This window comes from Coturnix japonica, chromosome 2 (assembly GCF_054131305.1).
Source record: "Coturnix japonica strain WE chromosome 2, WE-NBRP24, whole genome shotgun sequence".
Lineage (NCBI taxonomy): Eukaryota > Metazoa > Chordata > Aves > Galliformes > Phasianidae > Coturnix > Coturnix japonica.
Genome location: NC_140664.1, coordinates 25,629,350 through 25,653,336, shown reverse-complemented (window position 1 = coordinate 25,653,336; position 23,987 = coordinate 25,629,350). Strand labels below are relative to the sequence as shown.

The following is a 23,987-nucleotide window of genomic DNA, read 5'->3' as shown; positions in this document are numbered from 1 at the left end:
TAGCATCTAGTTTTTTTAAGAGAGACTATTTTCACTTGGAGATTCTAAGCACTTTGTTGTTGTCATTGTTAAGGCACCGCACCATGCAAGCCAACACTATGTGAAAATACAAGCAACAAATCAAGCCATGAACACCGAGATTAAAGATTCATTTAACTCATAAATGTTTTACCAGCAACATTGCCGCTTCCTGCCACCAGCACCAGGCAGGAGACACTTCCATCACAGCCCTTCTTGGAAATATGCTTCCAACGTGAGATACACAAATAGCTACAGTTTGTCTCATCCAGTTTTTCCTTCAGGCTGCTGGGAAGGCAGCTCTGCTACAGCTCCTACCTGCTCTCACAAAGCTCATTTTGAAACTCCTTGCAAAAATCCAGTCTCAGAACTCCCCCATCGCAAACAGACTTCTGATTTCAGATCAAACAAAATGCAACAAGCAAACCTCCTCCTCCCACCCTTTCCTACCGTTTATCTGTTTGCTCAAAAGCAGCCTGGAGATCACCTGATATCTCAACAAACCCAAACTTCTACCAGAAGGTCACAGAAAATGGGTCACCCACTTCCAGGTTCCAAAGCAAACGAGACATAGCTGTGATTATGCAAAGTGAACCACCTGGCATCCCCTGCCTGAATAGCTTTCGGGTTTTTTTCTCATCAAAGAGAAAATCTCGGCAGTTGTTTTGTTTGCGAGAGCCTGCGTATTTTGTGCCTGAGTGGTACATCAGCCCATGTGCCAAATGCAAACATGAGGGTGTTCTTGTTTGCCCTTGTGACAGAGGAGGCTGCTGGTTGCACACCCGCAGTTACCTGCCTGGCAGCCCAAAGCAGCACTGAACCTCACTTGGAGCGGCACTCTGCCCCCTGCAGCACCAGCTGGACCACTAATGGATGTGTAACATCTCCATTCCAAAATTGCATCTCTCAGCTATTCCTTTCAGTTCCAGCTTCACACTCTAATAGCCCTACAAAATCAGTCCTCTCCACAGCAGCAGCTCTCTGGATCCACAAATAAGCACCAACTTGGAAAACAGCCGAGGAACCCGTGTGTCTCAAATTTCCCCCTACTTACCTGCAACTGTATTTTTAGCAATTCACATTTTTCATTTCCATTACTTTACTAAATAAACAATCTGTGTTTCTGGTATAAATCCTGTTTACAGACTTGATGTCACTAATGATCCTGTTCCTTTCGTGGCTGCAAAAGTCACTGAGCATTCCTAGCATGCTGCCCCTCCAAGCACTGGGCAATGGATGTTTAACTGGCAGCAGGTTCCCATCTCCTTGCTCCATATTCCTGGCTTGCAGCTTGCTTTGCCTGCAGACCGCATGGATCTATTTGCAGAGCAAAGCAGGAGGAAATGACAACAAATCAATTAACATTATATTTCTTTACTTGACTTTTCTTCTTCAGGACTGGAAATACTGAAAGGAATTGGGAAGACAGTACCCTACTGCAGCCTTAGTATAACAGTGTGCTGGAGAAGCAGACAGTGCAGAGTGTCCAAGCCCATATGCTTATCTTAAACTGCCTCTTTCTTATTGCTGCCAATGAAGACAAGATAAAATCTTCAAAATCATGAAGCTGTCTGAAAAACTGTGTTTGGTGTCATTCTGATTCTTTTCACTGCTGTCTCACAGCTCCTGTGAAGGCAGATGTGTACGTGTGTGCCACTGCTTCACCAAATGCTCATTATGTGACATTGTGTGACAGCTGAATAATACTTTGAACGACAACATAACTCTGTCTCAGCCTGCTGACTGCTGTTCAGTGCATGCTTTATCCTTGTCAGGAAGCTGTCAAAGGCTGGCAGCAGTGGCAAAGGAAAGTTCCAATGCCTTTTCTCCAGTCTCTCATCTCCATAATGGGAAACAGTAATACAGAGCAGCAATGCATGTGAAGAATGTTGTAAAGGTATAGGGGGCTTCACCTTGACCAAAATGTTTAGAAAACACAGACATTGACATCAGCTTCAACAAGATGTCCTTCCCCAGGTGTGCAGTGTAAATATTGGCAAGTCTGCTGTTAGTCATTGGAAATAATGAGCCAGAGAGAAAGAGAGAGAGCCTGTGGGCACACAAGACCAAGGCCTCCCAAATGAAGCTCTGCGGAGGACAAACCTCACCACGCCATGGCAGGACCAGGCCTGTAGGAGCCATGGCCCTGCTCAGCATAGAGGTCACCTCACCAGCCCCTGGTGCTGGGGCAGGGTAGGGGTGAGACAGGGATGGAGCTGGGCCAGGTGAGGCCTACACTGTGGTGGCACAAGCTCAAGGCCCAGTAGTGGGCCTCAGCCCAGCCAGCCATGCTCCGCAGGGCAAAGTGCCCTATGTCATTGCAAGAGATCCTGACTTTTCCAACCCCACAAAGCAGTGTTATTGCTGCCACCTTCTGCTAATGTCCTTGGATAGCTATTAGTCCAGAGAGAGCTATATCTCATTAGCATGAATGAGACTTTTTTCTGAGTCTTCAGTAGGGTGATTGCTGAGTGACTTCAGGATAAAAGGAGAAAGAAAAAGTATTTTAATTTCCAGACTTAAACAGGGATTAGGAGAAGACAGGTTTAGATAAGCCACTCGGAAGAGCCTTTTAATAAACTGCTCACTTCTCTTTGCAGAGAATATGAAAACCCAGGAGGTTGTTCTGTACGTTAAAAAAGTCCATTTAGAGAATCTGGTCTGCACTCAGTAGAAGAATCAGAAAATAAATGTTCCTACTACTGTTGCTCCCAGTACTAAGCTCAATGTCATCCTGTTTGGAATGTGTGGAGGAGTGAAGGAATGGCTGTGCATGACAGTGGCGGGGCCAGATCCAGCAACCCTTGTACATACTGTGATGTGAATGCACATGGATCAGGCTCTGCTACCCTGTTCATCTACACAAATTGCCAGAAATCTCTTACTGATGCAGCTGCTTTCATTTTATTGATTTTACAGCATGTGCTGGCATAAATGTTTGTGATGCTCCATGGCCCAAAACCCTGTTTTTCAAGGCTGGATTCTAGTGGAGGTAAGAAACAATCAAGAAGGCAACAGGCACATGGATAGATAGAGAGCAGACAAATGGCCCAGTTAGAGTATTAAATATACTATTATTTTTTCTTTTTTCAGTGCTAATCTTATTATTTGAATAGTGATGATTTGCAAGAGAGATACTAAATGTTGCAAATGAAACCGAGCATTGTTTATGAGCCCACGGAGCCACACCACTCCAGTCAGAGCTAAAAAGGAATCTGTGATCCCTTATCTGCCTTGAGTGTGGGAAGAGGCATCTGTGAAGACCTGAAGCCACTGGCGAGCAGATTCTCAGCCATGCTGTGCTGGAGATCTTCTGGGACTTCTGCAAAGGACAACAGGCAAGGCCATGGGGGGGGGCAGGGTGTGAAGCACACAAGGGAGAGGTTCCAGCAACCACTGTCTGAGCCTTTGAACCTGAAAGGATTGAGTGCCCAGGGTTCTTTTCAAGATGCAGTGGTGGATGTGGTTCAGACTGGAATGGGAGATAAGGAAAACCAGAGATGGTCTTCCCTCTCTTATTCCCCTCAGCCCTGAGCTGGTAAAAGCTGAAGGCTGTTCAACACTCAGATCCTCCAGGGATCCCGTGTCTGTTCAAGTCAAGGTAGATATTTAGTCCATGTTGGATTTCTACATGAGGTTGGAAGAAACAACTAAGTTTTAGCTGTAAAATAATAAAGCTCAGGAATGTTCCAGGAATATCATATATCATGTATGAAAAGCTGCATGACATGTTCTGTGAGAGAGTGTCTGGCCATATAGCTTTCAGGCATTCACACAGCTAGACCTGTATTTCAAGGAGAAAAGTTAAGAAAAAAATATGGCCATCAGTTGTTTTCATTCCATGACTGAGTAAAATTCCTGTGGGAAGGTACAGTTTGAGCTTTTCTTATCTCAACTCTCATATGTTGGTCACTCAAAGCATCCTGGTTTTCTTCTTCTCGCAGAGCAGATGCTATCCCAGCCCATGGCAAGAAATAATGATTCTGAAGAGAGGAGAGAGAGAGGGGGGAAAGCAAAGCTATTGTAGGTAAGGCTGTTATAGATGCTTCTGTGGGCTGCAACTCAACTCACTTCTCCAAACATTTCAGAGCTAATCTGGCCAAGAGACTGAATTTGACATCTTCTGCTTTGGGCATTCAGAATACCTTATATCAGGCAACAGCAGGCTAAGATTTCTTCCTCGTGCTGCCACAAAGAGAACTGAAGTGGAATGGAGGTAGATCACACAGAGAAGATACCAAGGACCAAATGCCAGGCTGTCAGCTCTTCATCTGGAGGAACCTGAAAGAAGAGATGCCAAGCATTACAAATGTGTAGCAATGTTTTCAAGACACAGAAAGGAAGTGACTGTAGGGATCCCTCATTTTACTTGACCTAAATACATGTATATTCATTCTTTGAATATTTCATGCTGCTCTGGCTTGTAGTACACATTTCCACTTCTGTGCCCTGGTTTGAATGCTTAATTTTGTATGTAGTTTCCTAAGGTCTCAAGAAAAAAAAAAAATTAAAAAGAAAGAAAGAAAAAAGAGAAAAACACAAAGGAAAAGCTGTCAAAAAATGAGTAAAATGGGTATTTTCATCCATAGCATCTGGGGCCACAGAGGGGATGGTGAAAAATGTGCCTGTAGGGCAAAGTTCTGCACAGAACGCTCTCCTGCCCACGGCACACCGTTTTTCATTTAAAGCTCTGAGAGTTATGCACTGCAGAGCTCCACTTGGTTAATTTATTAGCCCTCACATTAATCCTGCTTGTAAATCATGACAACAGGCAAGCACATAGCAAAAGGTGTAGACTGCTCTGCCCTAGCATGGAAACGGAGTTACAACAGGAGGTTCAAACATGAAGAAACCTTTATAAGACAAAATATACCCACATTTTCTATGTTAGGATATCCCATCAACCCATCAACAGTCTTTTATCGACAAGGCAGACATCTCTGTATACAAAACAGAGGGAAATATTGATAAAGAATCATTTGTCAGTATCAAGGCTCCCAGAATTTCATAGGATGAGATAGAAAAAGTAGTGAAGGAAGGAAGGAAGGAAGGAAGGAAGGAAGGAAGGAAGGAAGGAAGGAAGGAAGGAAGGAAGGAAGGAAGGAAGGAAGGAAGGAAGGAAGGAAGGAAGGAAGGAAGGAAGGAAGGAAAGAAGAGGACAGCCACTTTTAAGCAACAATACTGAGTCAGAAAGAGAAAAATGTATTCTCTTTTTCTTGGAATATCTCCATTCTGCATTGGTATGCACAGTGGTGGAGCTTTCCCTTGGCCACTTCTCACACAAACAGGCAGAAGTCAGCATCTCCACTGAGAGTTCCACATCTTCCCGAGTTATGCTTCTGCTATAGATGAGCTGGCTCACTTACTTGGACTTGTCTTTTACCACTGACAAAGCAGAGCTATCATGATCTGCTTATGATCAAAACATTGAACTGAGTGTTGTCTAAAGCCAAACGAGACAAATTAAAGCATTAATCATTTACCATAAAAAGATAAAATGGGTAGTACAGTGAGTGAGGAACCCAAAGGAAATCATCCTGATGGACTCACGGTGAGCAGCCACATACTGGATTTGCCAACTTCAGTCGAGTGTAGCAATGCTTTTGTCTACCCAGAGGGGCACCATCTTGCATGTATCTATAAGGCTCTCTGCCTGATCTGGTGAAGATCAAAAAGAGGTCTTAGGTTGTACTGTATGCACAAAGGAAATATCCCACAGAGGTGCCAATCAATAAATGATGAATTGCTTTGGGCACATCCCAGTCATAGCAACCACACTGCTCTGATAGGAAAATTTTGCTTTAGAGAAAGCTGCTTGGGATGCATACAGAAAAGAGGATGGGGAGAAACGTGTACAGAGGAGAGCAAAAGTGATCATAGATCTAGGCACTGCCCAGAAAGGGAGACAACATTTGAGAGGGACAGAGATTGAGTGAAAATTAAAACACAGAGGAGTGAGCTTGTTAGGCATCCCCTGGTAATGATAAAGACTGCTTGCAGGTTAAACACTCTTTGGGTGAGGGGGAGGAGAGTGAATTAGTGAGTAGACTGAAGCATACGGGTCAAAAGTACCTGAAATTGTGGTTTACTTCTGGGTTCTGTGTACTACATATACAACTATTTGACTGTTCTGTGCAATGGGCAAGAGTTCCTAAGCCTAATGTTTTAAAAATGCCTTATTTCATCATTACAAAAACCTCAGTGCAGTGCCATGAATTTAATAATTTGCTTCTGTGTTGCTGGATGCAGACATTGCCTTGTGTCAGAATCACAGAATCACATAATTGTAGGGGTTGGAAGGAACCTCTAGAGATCATAGAGTCCAACCCCCCTGCCAAAGCAGGTTCCCTACACCAGGTCGCACAGGTAGGCATCCAGGCGGGTCTTGAATATCTCCAGAGAAGGAGACTCCACAACCCCCCTGGGCAGCCTGTTCCAGTGCTCCGTCCCCCTCACCATAAAGTTCTTGCACACATTCCTGCAGAACTTCTTATGCTCCAGTTTCTGTCCGTTTCCCCTTGTCCTGTCTCCACATGCTGCTGAAAAGAGTCTGGCCTTGACACTTTGCCCCCCACACCTCAGATATTTATAGACCTGGATCAGATCTCTTCTCAGTCTTCTTTTCTCAAGGCTAAACAACTTCCATCCCTTCCTCCTGCCTGGTGGCAGACAGTAAGTGGATGACCCAGCAGTCGCTGACTCAGCTGGGCTGAAAAATGAGGGGTAGGCACTACTTGAAGCTCCTCTGCCTGCATTTGCAGATGTTTGGAGCAACAGTAGCATCCAGTGGTCAGACTGTTAATTACATGGCTTTGCACGCCAGCAGCGTCATCCGACTGCATTCTCCTTGCCGTAACAAATCTGGTGAGAGAAAGCCTTGCAAACTGAGTATCATACTCACAAGATTAAACTTGTGAGTGGTAAGATTAACACATCAGCCTTGCTTCAAGGCTAGTGTGCTTTTTTCTGCTCATGTCAAGTGTGAGTAGAATAACCTGTTGTGCTAGATTTGGATTTGCAGAGCTGAAGGTTGAGCCCAGGCACAGCTCAAGGTGACTGGACTGTGCTGTTCAATATCTGCAGCTGGTAGTTACAATTGGACACCTAGAGCTGGATTTTTCCCTGGAAGTGCAGTTAAGCTGGGTCCCCCAGCACCACCAGCCTCGTGCAGCTGTGGCCTTGCACAGCTGCTCCATGACCTCAAGGTTACCCGGCCCAGCAGGGGCAGTTAATGGTTCTCCAAAGCCCATTAATGTCTCTGTACTCCCGTGCAAACATTAGCAGAGGAGGAGTGGGGCCCGCAGCAAGGGCTGCTGTGCTTCTTTTTCCCTCCTCTTTTAATTGATGGGATATTGAGGGCAGGAGTCTTGCTGCTACCACATAGAGCTTGGCCCAAAGAGGAACTGCCCCTTGACATCTGTTCTGTCATCTCTGCCTCCTCCCAATAGTATGAAGTTGTTGTCCTTTCAGCTTTTGAAATTGTTTCCTTCAGGTTCCTACTACCTGCCATGAAATGGAGCATCTCCATTGAACAACAGCCATTCAGGAAGGAACTTCTTGCTGCTTCCTGGGGACTACACTGGGAATTTTCCCCTCCTATGTGCAGTGTTGCAATGGGCACTGGATAATGCTGAGCCCTGCATGCCGTGGGCTCACTTGAGAAGTTCAGCAGATGGATGGCACAGGTACACCTACCTATGGAACAAGCTGAAGCCTCTCTTCTACACAGCCTCCCCTTCTAGCCAGGGGCTGTGGCATTTTCATATCACTAACAAAGCACAGGACCAGGTTTCCCAGAGGGGTGGTGAACACCCTGTCCCTGGAGACATTCAAGGTCAGGCTGGACAGGGCTCTGAACAATCTGATGTAGAAGTAGATGTTCCTGTTCACTGCAGGGGAGCTGGACCAGATGGACTTTAAAGGTCCCTTCCAATTCAAACAATTGTATGATTCACTAGCAGACAGCTACAGGCAAGGCAGGTCTCCATGCTGAGCTTCTGTCAGGGCAGCAATTGCCTCTGCCAAGGTAAGTTCATACCTCATAAAAAGCTGTTCTGTAAACAATGGATTCAACATGGAAAACCCAGACTGTTCTGAAAAAAAGATATAGTTGAAAACATTCCTGAGCTTAAAAAAAAATGCTATTTCAGTATCACTGAAATCCACCCACTAAAAGAGCAGACAGCAGTAAGTGCGCAAGAACTTGTAACACATACAGCTGTGGAAAGAGAGATTTGAATTCGTGGACAGAAATGATTTACATCCAAACAGCGGGTGTTTGGAGAGGTCTTAGAACTGCTGCAAGCAGCTTTTTCTCTTTGCTGCTGTGCAGGGACTTTCTGCCCATAACAGTACGGGTCTGAGGAGTAACAGGAGCTGGCAATGCTAAGACTCACATCACATCCTGTTATGGAAATCGTGTCCCCAGGACACTGCACAGACCTACCACCCTGAAATCAGGGAGCCCTTCTCAGGTGTCCTGCTTGGGTTCTCTGGTAAAGCAGAGGGCACTGCCACAAGCACCTACTGCCATCAGGGCTGCATGCAAGCTGCCTGCTGCTTGGCATCACATTTCTGCCTAGCTGCAAATTAAGCAGGTTAAGTGAAGGGAGCCTGAGACTCATCTGGGTGAGATGTGCTCAGGTACGTTTGCAAGCAGGTGTCAAATGTCCCAAGAGCTTTCTTTACTTTTAGAAAAGCACTTTAGAGGGTGCTTTTCTTTAGAGCTTTCCAATCACTTAAGTTGGAAACGACCTTTGAGATTATCAGATCCTGCCATCACACAACAAGTTCAGCCTCAGCACCACATCCACCCATCTCTTGTCTCCTACAGCACCTCCAAGGGTGAGGACATCTCAAGGCCATTTGAGCAGAATGAGGTGTGGGTGTTGGGGTTGATCTGTTTCACACTTCCTAGCTGGCCTTGTCCTGCTCTCTGCCCATGACCTCCCACCTATATGTGCAACAGTGCTCAATTCCACACCGCTGTCCCACACCAAACCCAGCTTAGGGGCAACCAGCGCTGGTGGAGCTTTGCAGCACCTCCCAAATCACGCCAGATACTGCAGATGGAGCCAGAACAGCCCAGTACTGTGAACTGATAGAAGGAAAGGGCTCGACCTCAAAATACCGTGGTTCATGGGTGCTGAACAAAACGTTTTCACTTTCTCCACTATAAAGTTATTCTCTCACTGAGTGTTGGATCCCACAGACGGGGTGGCATGCATATGTTGGAACACACCTCTAAATACGAAAGTCCCTGACCCAGTATGAAGTGCATATGAAGATAAGCCCCGGGCCTGCAGGTGGAGCAGCAGAACCATTGCACAACAGCGGCAGCAGCTCCTTCGCCTCCACATTTGTACACACAGTAAATACAGCTGCAGCCCTCCAAAACCAGAGGCAGCTGCAGCTGCGATGCTAAAGAAGGAAGAGTCGACAAGGAGAAACACCAGCTGCAAGTATTAAAAATACTTTCCTGAAATAGATTCTCGGAGTAAAAGCCTTGAAAGTAACATTTTATGTATATTTCTGCTTTTCGTAAAGAAGGGATGGAGATGAAGGTCAAAAGATGAAACACTGGCCATGACAGAAATGCAGAGCACAGACACAAGCACCCTTGGAAGCTGCCAAGTTCCCACTGGTGTACTGGCCACTGCCATCAGCCTCATCCATCCAAAAATAGGAGAAGCTGAATCATGGCAACGTATCATAGATGACCAACACCAGGAATTCTTTGATTTCCCTTCCCCTTTTAATTTCCCAACTCCTGAAATAGGCAGCTCTGTCCCGCAGTCATTTAAACTCTGTCTTTGTTGTTCGGATGTTCTGAGCACTTCCTTGTCCCCACCCCTTCACTGAGCCACGGAGCTGAGAACTGAGATGAGCAGGGGATGGGATGTTGTAATACTTGCAGGACATTCTGTCTGTTTCTTTAAAAAGAATCACCCAGACTGCACGTCTTTAAAATTTTATGATGTTTTATGAACCTTACGCCCTTTCTGAGGCTTGTCCTTGCTTGTTTAGCAGTGCAGAGCTGTGCTCCTCACTGCAGGCAGAGCTCAGCTGTCCGCATCCGCACTGCAGAGCTACCCCACAGCCAAGGCAGAATGGGCCTTGCCATACCAAACGTGGACTGTGGGAGCTTATAGGCCACACCACCAGGAAACAAGCTGCCTGTTACCTCAATCCATAGCATCTCCAAGAGCACCGTTAGGCTTTAAGCATCCCAGCCAGCCCTGAAGGAAGGCATGCCTGACCTTCCCATGCTCAGCCCCAGGTGTGGGTGCCCTGTGCATTTTCTCAGTGCTGTTCTCAGCTACAGGCTCGGTGTCAGATGAGCCTTGGCTGGCTGCAGCAGGGAGCTGCCTCCCTCCCAGCCTGCAGTACAGCAGCACTGTATCTCAGCCCAGTACAGCCCCCACACTTTGAAGGCTCTGGAGGCACCTGGGCTCCGAGATGTAGCGAAAGGCAGAGTTTGGCACAGGGATCTATTTTTGCTCCCATTCCTTTCCAAGAATGTAATCTGTTAGATTATATCAAGCATTTCCTTCTGAATAAACAAGCTGCCGCATATTTTCCTTTTGCTCCAAACGTACCGTTTAATTACAAGAGAAGAGGGTTTGGCAGCTCCAGCTGAAGGCTGCCCCCCAAGCAAACAAATGAGCAGATAAAAACCCACGTTGCTCCTCAGAAGGTCCGTCTTCTATGGCCTGATTTGGCGATGAAGCTTAAAGATGTCCCTTTTCACTACAGCTGAGTTGGACTAGATGGCCTCCAAAGGTCCCTTTGAACTCGAAGGATTCTATGATCCCACAACTCCTTGGTTCTATGAAAAAAATTATATTCCACAGTCACTGTGCGCTGGCTGCAATCACCATCATTTTCTTCACATGGTTACTAGAAGTAAAAGGTCTTTAAGTGATGGCAGTGGGTTCCACTTAAGGCTTTGCTTTGGTTTGTTTTAATTGTTCCAATTACTTTGGTTGTGTTGCACGGGTAAGACCATTTATCGTGTAAAATAGCTAAAAGAAACAAACAAAAAAGACTGCACTCTTCTTGGCAATACAGCAGCAGAGGAGAAAAGAAGGGACTGATTTAGTTATGTTGAAAATGCTGAGGCAGTATTGGTACCATCAAGCAGCATACAGACAGGTAACACGAGCTGCTTCTGCTTGAGACAGTCACGGCTTTACAACGCTGGCCTTCAGATGAAAGGAAAACTAGGAGAGAACAGAGCTGAGATTCTGTTCCCTTTGAAAGGCTTCCAGTAAAGGCGACTCCCTAATTTTGCCTGCCAGAGATAAGAGAGCGTTTAGCGAACAAATTAACTCGCCCTTCCCATGGAAAGCAGCTCAGTACCAGAGCTCCAGGCCCTGCTGCAGGGCCCTCCCCCAGCACTGCCCGGCTGCAGGGAGGGGGCGGCGAGGTCAAACGCACCCACAGATGGAGGGGAGCTGGGAGGAGGAATGTGTGCGGTGGAAAGCAGCTCTTACCCTTCCTGTGTCCTTTCTGCACTTCCTTTCACCCCCATTCTGCCACCTGACAATTATTTCTCTACATAAATTTTGAAAAAGAAGTGATATTTTTTTATTATAGCATTTGCAACAACTGGAAGAAAAAGCAGTCTCTGTATCCGGAGCATTCCCTGAGGCTGGGCTCTCCAGCTCTGTCACCTCACAGAAGTGCTAAAAAGGCACCAGTGTCCCAGAGCTCCCGGCTGTGTTTTTTGGTTGCCTTTTGGTCTGCAGAAATTGAGTTGCACTCTATCTACAGCACTGAAGCCACAGGTTCTTGTTGATTTTTTTTTACCCTTTGCTTCCATAGAAAGCCAAAAGAATCCTATAATTAGATTGGATGGGGTCCTGGGCAGCCTGGTCTAGTATTAGATATGGAGCTTGGCAGCCCTGTCTGTGGAGCTTGATGGTCCTTGAGGTCCCTTCCAACCCAAGCCATTCTGTAATTTTATGGTTCTATGCTTAGTCATCCTAAAGACTGTGCCAAAGGGGGTTTAATATTTTTTGCAACTTAAAGGATATGAGATTTTATTAAACTGAAAATGCTAAAATCATACAGATTAACCCTTCTGCCTACATTTTCTTTGTTTACAGGATTCTTTACAACACCCTTTCCTTGGGCTTTTGTTTCTAAAACCACAGTATTAGATCCTTGTGAACAAAAGCCCTTCGTTTCTCTGTATTTCATATTTGATGTTCAGCCTGGCCCTGCTGCCCTATCACATTCCTGATCACTTTAATCTCCTGTTTCCCAGAAGCAGCAGTGTCTGGCTCTCCTGCCATCCCTGTGGCGTGAGGAGTGAGTCCTCTTCCCAGTTTCCAGTCCCGTGAGTACTGCTGAGCATGTTTCTGTCATGTTTCTCTGCTTTTCCATTCCCATCTCCCTGTGATCCATTTCAAAGCTGGAAAATCCTTTAGAAGTCATCCTATTCAGAGCAGTGGATTCCCTGCAGAAATCAGAGGCAGCGGATAAAGCAGAGGTAAGTTATAGTCCATACCTTGCTACAGTGCACTCAGGCTTTAATATGATGGGGTTTGATGTGAGATGTAGCTGAGAGGTTGACTTGCCAGGCCCCAGGGCTTCCAAGCAACCAGAGCTGCAGTGGAGACTGTATTTTCCATGAGAACCTCCCCACCACTTCCAGCATTCTGAAGCTGAATAAATCCTCTCAGAAGTCGATATTTGCAGAGGCTTTAGGCATGACACAGTGCTTCATCTTTATTTCCCAGTGTGGGATTTGTGTTCTGTGTGTCTGTGCAATATTTTAACAGCTTTGGCTTCCAGGTGCCCAAAGTGCAGCAGATGGGCACAACAATATTCTTTATTAGAAAGCTTCTGCAGTTTGCTTTCTATTTCTGACCTTTACAGCTGCTGTTATTTGGTCCCAGCAACTGAAAGATACGTCCAGTGGGTTTTCTATAAGCTGGGTCAGAAGAAAAGGACCGATCTCATACTTTCTGCTTGCATTCAAACCATGATTCTGAATGACCACTCCAAAGGGGAACTCCCACGCCTCCAGTTTTAGTCAGGTCTCCTTTTGGCTTTCACATTTAAACAGTTTGCTGAGTTGAAACTAGATGAGTCCCTTCCCATGTAAGCAAGGAAATAAGAAGAGTTATCTCATTAGAGTAGCTGCCACTAGTTTTCCCAGCAAAATGAGTTTCACCAATAAAAGTATTGACATTTGTCCAACATAACCAAACAGTGATAGTGATAGACAAGAGGGAATGGCTTTAAACTAGAAGAGGAAGGACTTAGGTTAGATGTCAGGGGGAAACTTTTTCACTGAGAGGGTGGTGAGGCACTGGCACAGCTGCCCAGAGAAGCTGTGGTTGCTCCATCTTTGTCCCATATGCCACAGTGGCATTTGCTAGTATTGCATTAACAGAATCCACATTCCCAAAGCATGGAAACATTTCTTTTAGCTCCCACCGCTTTAGATATGTGTTGAATCAATATAGTTCACCGCATACTTGATAATCAGAAGTACAGTGGAAGCAGCTTCACGGAAAATGACTTTACACATTTTGATCATCATTAGAGACCCCAGGCATTATTCTTGCTGTTAACCCATCATGATTTGTTGTCCATTTCTACCATACTTATCATACATTATTTGTTCCAAGGTTCTTGATCCTTGGCTTTCAGTGCCCAGCTATACATCTTATTTTTGACAGTGGCTGAAAACCTAAACCTGAAGGATGTATTTCACTTGTACTATGTCTGGACAGTTTCCTGGGCGCTCTTCCCTTATCTTTGCATTTCTCAATCCTTGTGGTAAGTCAAAATGTAACTTCCCTCTCTGGGATAACAATGATTAGGTTTTACTTCACTTCCAAGACTGGCTTCAAACACAAATGTACAGCTGGTGCTGACTGGATGTGTGTCAGAATGTTTGGTAAAAACTTTATTTTAATTTATTACTCAGTACTTGTGCTTTCTGTGCTTCTTGGGTGTCAAAGGTTGTTAGATTCAACAGCTTTTGAACAGCAGATCAAGGTAGTGCTGGCGGATCACCATTTCCTTCTACACTGTTTTAGCTTAAGCTTCTATATTATGTTAATATTTCCCATGTGAGGGTTACACTGGGGAGATGCATTGGGAGCTTCAAGTCCTGCTGCAGGTGAGGAAAGGAAAGAGTGAGCACAGTTCCACACACCCTGGGAGCAGGCAGGGCAGCCCCAAACCTGCCCCTTGGCTTGGGGCTTTCTGCTTAAAGTTCCTGTGACACCCTTCCTCAAGTGTCATAGGTGTGTATGAAATGAGTCTTCAGGTGAACAGAGAAGAAGAGCATCTTGCCTGTGTCAAGGCATCAAGGATCAGTGCTATCCCCTCAGCTTGGCACAGGGCTTTTTGTTAAGGTGCGGGTGGCAGCAACTGGTCTAAGTATAACTGATGCATTTCGTCCTCTTTGCCTTCAAATAAAGCTGAACTATCTGGAGCCGAACTGAATAAAAATTCAGAACATACAGAGGCAGAGTTTCCACCATCTTGGTCTAAATTGCTCTGTACAGTGACACCCTCTGTCAATACCAAAGCACATACGACGTTGTCGATGGGTGACCTGAGCACTGAGGATCATTCACCATCCCTGTTGATAGTGTGGCAGATGGTCTGCCAGCTGGGTTATTTAGTCAGTGGGTCGCCTCTGAAGGTAGAGCAGAAAGCATCTTCTCTGTCATGCCTTCAGTACAGTAGTTAGGTTCACCACATCAAAGCTTTGTTTCCCTCGCTAATGAATGCAGCTTTCCCTGTGCTACACACAGACTCTTGGCCTCTGCTGGGGATGTGTGGCCATTAAGGATGCCCAGAAAGATACTTAAAGCTTTACGCTGTTGTCATTTGTTTTGGCAGAGGTTCTTTCAGCCTAAAGGATGTTTTTGTTTCAGCTGACAAGCCAGTACAAGTCTTACATGCTTGACATTTTTTGTGGCAAAAACATATTTTACATGGGATGTGTCACCAGGAGCGTATTGAGCTTTTTTCCTTGACCTTCTGTACTTCCTTTTCTCATTTCTCTGTCATTTCTTATGTTGCTGCTGTTTCTGTTCCAATGAAATCCAACATGTCCCTCATGCTATTGTCACTCAGACTGGCCAACAGTGATGCTAAGAATTTAGATTTTTCTTTGGTAATGAATGTGTGTTTTCTGCTTCCGGGCCTATCATTATTAATAATGAGAATTCTAGCATCACCTGCAATATACCATTCCTTTTTCTGTCTTTCCTTACTACACGAGATACACAAGTTGCAATCAAGAGTTGCAATCCTGTGATCAAGGGTTTTTCCTGCAGTACAAACAGTCATAATTTGTTTTGTTTCTGAACTTCAAATTAAACCCGTAACACTCTGATAAACTGTGATCTAACAGGCTCCAGCCACGGTGCGGCATTGTATCCACGGCCTTAGAGGTCCCCATGGCTTTGCTTTCTATCAGGTTTTGAAACGAAATTGATTTCAGAGCTATGGTCACTCTGCCTTCTGGCAGGAAGGGATGAATTCTCTCTCTCTTCCCCTTGTTCCTCAGCCAGAGATGAAAAGAGACCAAGCCCACCTGCCAAGAGCCCCACTTGTCACCCCTCGTCTGCAAGTCTGATACAAGCACCATTTCACTGGATGGATGAGAGCCTAAAGGTGACAGCTTCATTGCTCAAAGACCTTCAAATGACAGGCAGGTCTGTCACTACATGCAGCATTTTATATCCTCCAAAGCAGTCATTCGTTTTGCCATAAATGTACCATTAGGAAGCATATTACAAAACGGAGTTTATTCATGTTATAAACAGATGATTTATTGCTGCATGCGCCAGAGACCTTTATGGAACAGCGAACACCACAACCATCATTCTTGCAGAAACAATCTGAAGAGTCAGTGGGTCTCTACAGGGGACCCAGCAGGGAACAGAACCTCCATTAGCAGTGCTCAAAATACACTGCTTCCTCAAAGCTCATCTAGTGAAAGAGAGACGTCCTCCTTAGATGTGTGTGTAGACAGGGGAGTGTTCTCTGTCCTTCTCCAAGATCCCATTTCACTTGTCCTCCCTCAGAAGGTGACAGACCAGGACTGCGTTGTGCCATTGACTTTAAGAATCTGTCCCCCCCGCCGTGCCTGCCAGATGTAAGTTTGCTGCTCACTGCTCCTCCCTGTTGGGCTATGGTGGGAAAAGCACAAAGCATAAAGTGACCGTGCCAAGGTCTGACCAAAATAGAACTGAATAGGGTTGGCAGGAGAGAAAATGACTTGAGACATCCATGGGAAAATGAACATCTGGTTTGGAGAAGGACTAGATAGTCCCAGGTAAAGATCCAAGGGTTCTTTGTTTTTTTTTTTTCCTGATTTATCTTACCTAAAGGTATTATATCAAGTGGTCATTACTTTGAATTTTCTTTGAAACAGCTGGGAGTTTCCCAAGATAACACACTCACAGCTAAATGACAAGGGTTATGTTCAGTGTTACATTGAAAGCAAATAGGCAGTGATGTTCTCTTAGAACACATAACTGAAAAAAGGCTGTAGCAGTTTGCTGAATCAGAAACTGGAATATCCACATGCTTTGCTGGAGATTGTCAAGAGCTGTTGCCCAACACACGCTTTGCACCATCACCCCTGAAACAACCCAAGCAGTGTGACTATACAGCATGTAGTGCTTTGCCCTTGTTTTTAAACAAAGCTTTAATTTCCTCCATGTTTTCTAACCTCCAAGATCTTGCTAGCTCAGGTGGTCTTAAAAGGTGATGCTGTGTAGACTGTCAGAGGACTTAGTCACAAAAGCACTGCAATGAGAGAACCTTGGGGGCAATAAAAAAGCTGAGTCCTGCCATGATAACAGGCACATCATGTAAAACATTGCACTAATTCAGCAAGATTATTCCTAAATTAGCTACATTTCTGGTCCCACCCTTCTGTTGTAAAAGGCTGTTGTAAAACATGTTACATGTCATGCATTGGAGCAGGCAAACTCAGACAAACTCAGCCTCCAGCAGGAATCACTGTGCGTCTCCCACAGTTTGCTGATCATAACACTTAGAAGGACAACACCTCCACCATCCATTTCCCCAAAGAAACATGACATTTCCAAAGAGCCACAGAAAATTACCCTCTTGGCTTTGCTCCATGCTTTTAAGACTAAAATCTTCACTTAGACTGGAGACACTCCATAAAAACACATGCTTGGCTCCAGAGCCTCAGTGTTGACCCTAATGGTGTATGGCTGTCTCAGACATTGCTTCTTGGTGGCTTCCTGCTTACCTAAGACAATCCCAGACCCAGGTGTGCTACCAGAAGCCAGTTCCAGAGCTACTATGCTGCTGAAGAGGTGTGTTGGTGACTTCCCAATGTGTTTGCTACAGCAACTGCTTTACCTGGGTCCCTCTGCATAAGGGTCAGATACGGCCTGAGGCTGATGCAGCAGGAGGCAGCATTCCAACTTACTCCTATTATCTGGTCTGTTTTCATAAGGCTGTATTGAATGGCATTGCAGGTTTGTGCCTAGCAGGAGGAGAAAATTATTATATGTATAATGTGATCCTTGGCTGTTCAGTCCTGTTTGTTTGCAGGGAAATGCATATATGCTTATGTTGCCAAAATGACTGGGACACAATCAGCGCAAGGTTGCATTGCTCACTCTTTCCAAGGCTGCTTTTCCTCTCAGCTCTGCTTGCCCAAATTCTCTGTCTCCAGGAGAGCTGTCTCAGGGTAATGCTCTCTGCTACTTCTTTTTTTCTTATTTTTCCTGGCTTTCAGCTTCTAATGTACTTCTAGCAGCCAACCTGCTTTCCTCAGCATTTGCAACTCATTCCATCAGGCTGTTTTAGTTCCTGATGGTCCTTCATGCCACGTGTTATGTAAGCTCCCACCATTTTTAGCTAGCACAGCTGTAAAGGCTTACCATGCAAACTGGAGAAACCATACACAGACTGACTGCCCACTGCTTTTGGTGAGGTCTGTGCCATCTGTCTGTAGAAGGCTAATTGATGTCAGCTTGAAATGGTCTCTATCAGAGCAGTAGGATTCACTTGTATTCACTTGCACAGATGGTAACAAAGAGCCAGCTCTAATAGGACTCTGGAGGAAGTCGGGTGAGAAAAACTATTGTGAAATAGGCAGAAGTATCCATTACCACACACTAATTATTCTGTACTTCCTCCTCTGTTGCTCCTAACACGCAGTGAGTTCAAAGAAATGTATCCAGTTTTGAACTTCATCTGTCTAAAATGATATTAATTGCAACCTGTTCAACCCCACAGCTCCACCTAAGCCAAGGAGTTCCTAATGCCAAGGGTGGCTTTCATTATATCGCCCATTTTATCCTGCCACAGATAGCTGAAGTGCTACTTCCAAGCACGTCACGGTGCAGTTTAGCCTCAGCAGTGGAGACCAGCTCAGCACCTCCCTGACGCTGAAGGGCCCACGTTTGGGATGGCCAGCCCTTCCCACCCATCCTTGCCCAGAGGACACCATCTGTTGTGCACACACCTCACACCCACAGCACAGCTCTGTACAAAGGCATTCCTGCTCCACCTGGGCTTACTTCTCTGTGCAGAACTGGGTCAAGGAGAGAAGAAGCTAACAGCCAAGGGAGGAGACAGGAGCACTATGAGTCCCAAAATGCATAACTCTGATTTTCAGAATGAAACAAAGACATTTGGAAGCGTGGGTTGATAAACCTCTGATTGTATATGGGTATCTAGTAAAGGCCTGATACAAGGTAGTAAGGATATGTTCTTCCATTCTTGTATTAACAGACTGCTGAGAGAGATTGATGTGTTAGTGATTACTCACTTTCCCTGGGGAAAGTGAAGCAGACATTTACTCATGTCTTTCAGATGTTTTCCTTACCAATCAATAAGCCGTTTACTTCATAGCCAGGGGACTTAATACTCGCTAATTCTCATCTATCTGCTCATATAGGACTTCTGCTTTCTAGAGGCTTTTTGTTGGTTAGGGCTTTGTTTGTTTTCTTTTGCTTTGAGATTTTTGTGTGCGTATGTGTGCAGTCATCTGATGATTTCTAAAGTGTCAGCTGGATGCTGAAGAAGGTGAGGGCTGGCTGCAGGCCACTTAAATGGGAGGCAGAAAACATTTCAGGCCAAGCAGCCTGCAGTGACCTGAGGAAAGGCCCTGCCTACATATCGAGTGATGTGATGTAACAGGAGTAGATCTACAGAGTGAAGCATCTCACGCTAAAAGCTTCACATCTCTATGCTGTGCCTTTTAGGGAGGTTAATTAAGAAGAGCTTGTTTAGCTCAGTGGACTGAACACATGCTGTAGTTGAAGAGCATCAGACGTGCTGTGCTGGTGGAGAAAAGCTTTCACTTTAATTTTAATCTGAAAAGTGTGGGATTGACAGACTCCAAGCCTCCTACATCAGGGGACAGCTTTGTTCCCAAAGCACATTCCTCACCCAAAACACTAACACAGATATGCAAAAGTATTATTGAAATAGTGGGTTCAGTTTAAACAAACAGAAACAAAGTTACTCCTGCATGATGCCTAGGAAGAGTGAAGCTGTGGGTTCACAATATTGTTTGACATTAGCAGCTGACATTAAAGAGACAAACAAAAAACCAAAGACAAGCAGTGCGCAGTTTCTTCTTTTTACATGCTTTTGCTGCTTTCCTGGCAGACCATAAAGCCCGGCTGCTTAGACCTGCACTCTGGGCTTCACTGAAGAAGTCCAACATTCCGAAGCTACATGATGAAATGCAGCATCTAGAAATAAGCGCTTTTGTTTTAAATTAAACATTGCCCACTTCATACTGTTAACAGAGGAGAGACGGGTTTTGCTTTCAGTTACTCTGAAGGCATAGTGGAGCAAGAATTATTTCATACATATTGAAATGGACGGTATTCATTGGATTAGTTTTCCTTCCACCCTCTTTATCTCCTACCTAACTTCTATTTCCTACCACAAGTTCCAGGATGAATTTGGCTCAGTTTTTCCCTGGGGGCTGTACCCACAGCATTACTTGATGCAAACAGGTTGTGGTGACAGTTTCTTTACCCCAGCAAGCATAATGTTGGAACATGTTGCTCACTGCCACGGTCCAAGAAGCCTTGAAGGGATGACTCATGCTACTGATTTCATTTCCCTTACTCACGCCTCACAGTTTGTGTACGGCTCTATTTTGAATAGTAGGATGTGTGAACGTGCCTTCAGGTTTTCTTTTCCAGCCTGAGGAGCAAAGAAAGGGTTTTCTTTCTGTTAGGGGCTGGTGCTCATCTCATGATGCGGAGATCAGATCATAGTTTTAACTTCACTTTGTCCCTCAGCAGCTGCATGTGGTATTTTCAGAACTGTTTGTGAGCATTTCTGATACAGATGGCCAGGAGGAACTGCACTAGCCAGCATTGCTGGCTCTGAGTTGATGACCTTTTGAAGAGGATCTGTGTGCTTCTGTCTGGGAATGCAACCAGAGCCCTTGTTGGTCTTCCTCTGTTAAAATCAGCCACAAAGGTCCCGTGCTGTGGTAGTCCTCCTTGAGTCATGGCTACTTCAGTGGTTCTCCTCACACTGTGTTGGTGCTGAGGACACCTTGCCTGTGCCATGTTCCAAACTCAGTAGTGCATTCACTCTAGGGCCCAGAAATTGCTGTTTGCTTTTGCTGAAGTAGACACTGTGCCCAGTACCAATATTACACCATATTATTCCCTCACCTGATCTTTTGTAGCACAGTTATGAGCCCTGCACTTGGCAGATAAGCTGTATAGCCCTTTTTGGATAAGAGCCAGCGTTGCACATGAGAAGTCATTGTATGGCAGACCAAGGTTGTGCTGCCCTCATGAAATACGGCCATAGGTGAGCAAACTGTGAGCATCCTATAGTGAGCAATGTGGGCATGGAGAGCGCTCAGCAGTGAGCAAGCTCTCTATCAGTTTGCTCTTTGGGTGTGGACCAGGAAACCTAAATATAGCGTGAGTTACTATGAGCAAAGTCTTCTTAGCTTTCCAGGAAAAGGAAAGAACACATTGGAAAAAAGGTAAGAATAAATAGATGCTAAGGAGTTCCTAAAGAAAGTGAGAAAAAGCAATTCTTACACTGTTCACGCATTGTTACACATTGTAACCTGAGAAAGACAGAACCAAGTAGAAACAAGTAGTGAGATTTAGCACGAGAAAATGAGGTGCTACATATATGTTAGTGATCTGCAAAAAAATTTCATGTATAACAGCTGAGGTGCCAACATTTGCAGGTAACTAATATTGTACTCAGCTGATCTTAGGTGGGACTTGTTTCTAAATGAGCTGAGAGAGCGGTGTGAATCCCAGCATGGTGACATCACAAGGTTAGCCTGAACTAATGACAAAACTGTACAATAAAATACAAGTATTTAGTGAATGTGTTGCTTCTAGCAAAGTCATACTGGTAGGATGTGTGGGATGGATGCTTTATACACAGCTTATAGGTACTTCAGTGCTAAGATGGTTTCCCTTCTGTATTTATTTAGTGCTAAGCTAATGAGAGGCTTGGCTCTATGTTTGAAGCTTCAAAATAATATTACAAGACAGAGGAGAGGATAGAGAGGAGTCTGTCTGCATTTCTCACTATAACTGGACCTGAAATGGCCATGCCCAGATGTGGAATTTTTTCCAGATGTGTTTTTACCACCTAATACTTATAATAGTAATCATAAATATAATAAATACAACATCAGCAAATTAAGTATTGATTTTCTGCCATCCACACTAATTCCTTCCATCTGTGTTTTATTGTACAAGACACAGGAACGGCATTTCATGAGCTTGGCATCCTTACTCTCTGTTTTGCCTTCAAACCATGAAGCAGCATTGAAATCAGCAGTCCTAAAACACAAACATAGCTTTTGGCAAAACTGTTCTTACAGCAGCTCTGCTGCAGTTCCAGGCAGAAATGAGGCACTTACAGCCAAGCATTTACTGTTTACCTTGGGTTCTGCATTATTCATCTCAACACCACCAGTAAAGAACAGATAGGAGGTTCCAACTCTCTCCCTGATTTGTTTGTATGGTTTATTTATTTATTTATTTGGGTGGGGGAGAGGTGAGGGTGTTGTTTTTCCTGTTAACTGAAGTCTCCAGTTCCTGAAAATAAGTGATTAGATGAGAATCTCAGCTTTCTTTGAACTGTTTGGTCATCATCATCACTGAAAGACTCTGAAAAGCACCATCAAAGGTTCAAAGAAATGAGAACAAATCATCCCAGTACTTCATTAGATGCTTAAGAGCCTAGTTAACAGTTTTGAGGTCTGATTCATTATTAGGGGGTGTCTGAGGTGAGAAATTATGAAACCAACTGGCTTTTCACGTCAAACAAGTACAGCAGATGCAACTACTGATAAACCTGTGCAGCTATCACCTTCAGGTGAGGTACATATGTGTCTCAAGGCTATGAGAGCTTATTTACATTTGCATGTTCCACATATGTGAACATAGGAATGAGGGTACACACAGTTTTTCCTGGAAGGCCCATTCCACTTAAACCAGCCAGCATCAGTTAAAAAGGGACAAAATTATTATTAAGTATTTTCACACTTAGTTGATTCTGTGTTGTATCTTTGTGTTCTCTGTCAGCATCTACAGGGAGTGCAGGTATCGTGCATAATTTATGTGTCAGTGAAGTGCACTGGGCTGTGCACAGTGGTCTTTGTCACCCTCTGAAGGACTGCAAGGCAGTCAGCTCAAGCACCCAGGCCTCTTCCCCGGAGCAGGGAGAGAGCTTGGGCCTTTCATTCCAGGTGAGCGCTGAAAACGCTGCTTCAGATCTGCCTGTTAAACGCTTGCAAGGGAAAAAAGAGAAGCCTACCGCTGATAAAAGATAAAACCACCACATAAACTTAACTGGGCTAACCTTATCTTGTTATCTCTTAAATTAGCAGGGTTCAATCTAATTAAGTGCTCACATGGATGCAGCCCAAGTTGTGGTGTGACTAATCAGCTCAGGGTCTGGTAATGCAGTGCTCGGGGCCCGCTGTGCTGCAGCCTGCAGCAGGCCCTGCTCCTGCCCCTCATCGCCCCTCAAAAGGTGGTTTATGGGTGCAGTTAGTGCTTTTAAAAGGAGATTTTGCTGGATTATTACAGCTCTTAAACCAAGCCCAGCAAGCAGCGTATGCTTGTGCCTTCTTGCTGTTATCAGCTGTATTTATTATGCAGGAATTGCTACCTAAGCTGTATAACATTGGAGTTTCTATGATAGATAAGGCCTAAATAATCAAACTTTATGGAGGTTTATCCACAAGAGGTTGATAACCTGCTGCCACTGATTCTTCAGAAATGCCCAAGAGCAAGTAAAAATAGTAGGATTCAGAGCAGATTGGGACTGCTCCGTGGGTCAGTAAATTCAGCAGCCAGCACCACACAGGGAGCTACATGCCTGGTGTTTGCACCTCTGCTGTGAATAGCTGGAGCACATAACAGCCACCCCTTACATCTGTGTGGTCCTTCATACAGGCCTACACAAGGCCTTGAATCTGAGTTGTAACAACCCATTAGAAAACAGCTGCCTCCTCCCATGCTGATTGTCCTTAGCTACTAAATGAGGGCTACAGTGCAGAGAAGCAGGCCCCTGGTCTTCCTGATTGTCACCTGAGCTGTGCACAGAGAAACCTAGAATGGCTTTAAACTGAGACAAGGGGTGGGGGGTTAGCTTAGATACTAGGAGGAAGTTTTTCACACAGAGGGGGTGATGCACTGGAACATGTCGCCCAAGGAGGCTGTGGATGCCCCATCCCTGCAGGCATTCAAGGCCAGGCTGGATGTGGCTCTGGGCAGCCTGGTCTGGTGGCTGGTGACCCTGCACATAGCAGGGGGTTGAAACTACATGATCACTGTGGTCCTTTTCAACCCAGGACATTCTATGATTCTATGAAACATGTGGAGTCCAAAGGAGGAAGAGTTTCTTCTCATGAGCCCTGCATGGATCCTGGGAACAAAGACAGCTCCACATCTCACTTGCAGACAAGCTCAGCTGTTCAT

The 23,987-nt window shown here is 45.0% G+C and overlaps 1 protein-coding gene across 3 annotated transcripts in view; it reads right to left on the bottom strand.

The window, feature by feature from the left end:
* The window catches only part of TPD52 (tumor protein D52), a 36,794-nt gene extending 36,345 nt beyond the window's left edge, over positions 1-449 (bottom strand). The window contains exon 1 of one of the 3 annotated variants that reach the window (XM_085537260.1): positions 173-449. Coding sequence is in view for 1 of the 3 variants with exons in the window: in XM_085537259.1 (XP_085393385.1) it covers positions 337-355 (19 nt within the window). In the remaining 2 variants the exon portion in view is untranslated. The remainder of the gene's footprint in view (positions 1-172) is intronic. The other 2 variants (XM_085537259.1, XM_085537261.1) reach the window with 2 other exon arrangements.
* Positions 450-23,987: the final 23,538 nt, after the last annotated feature.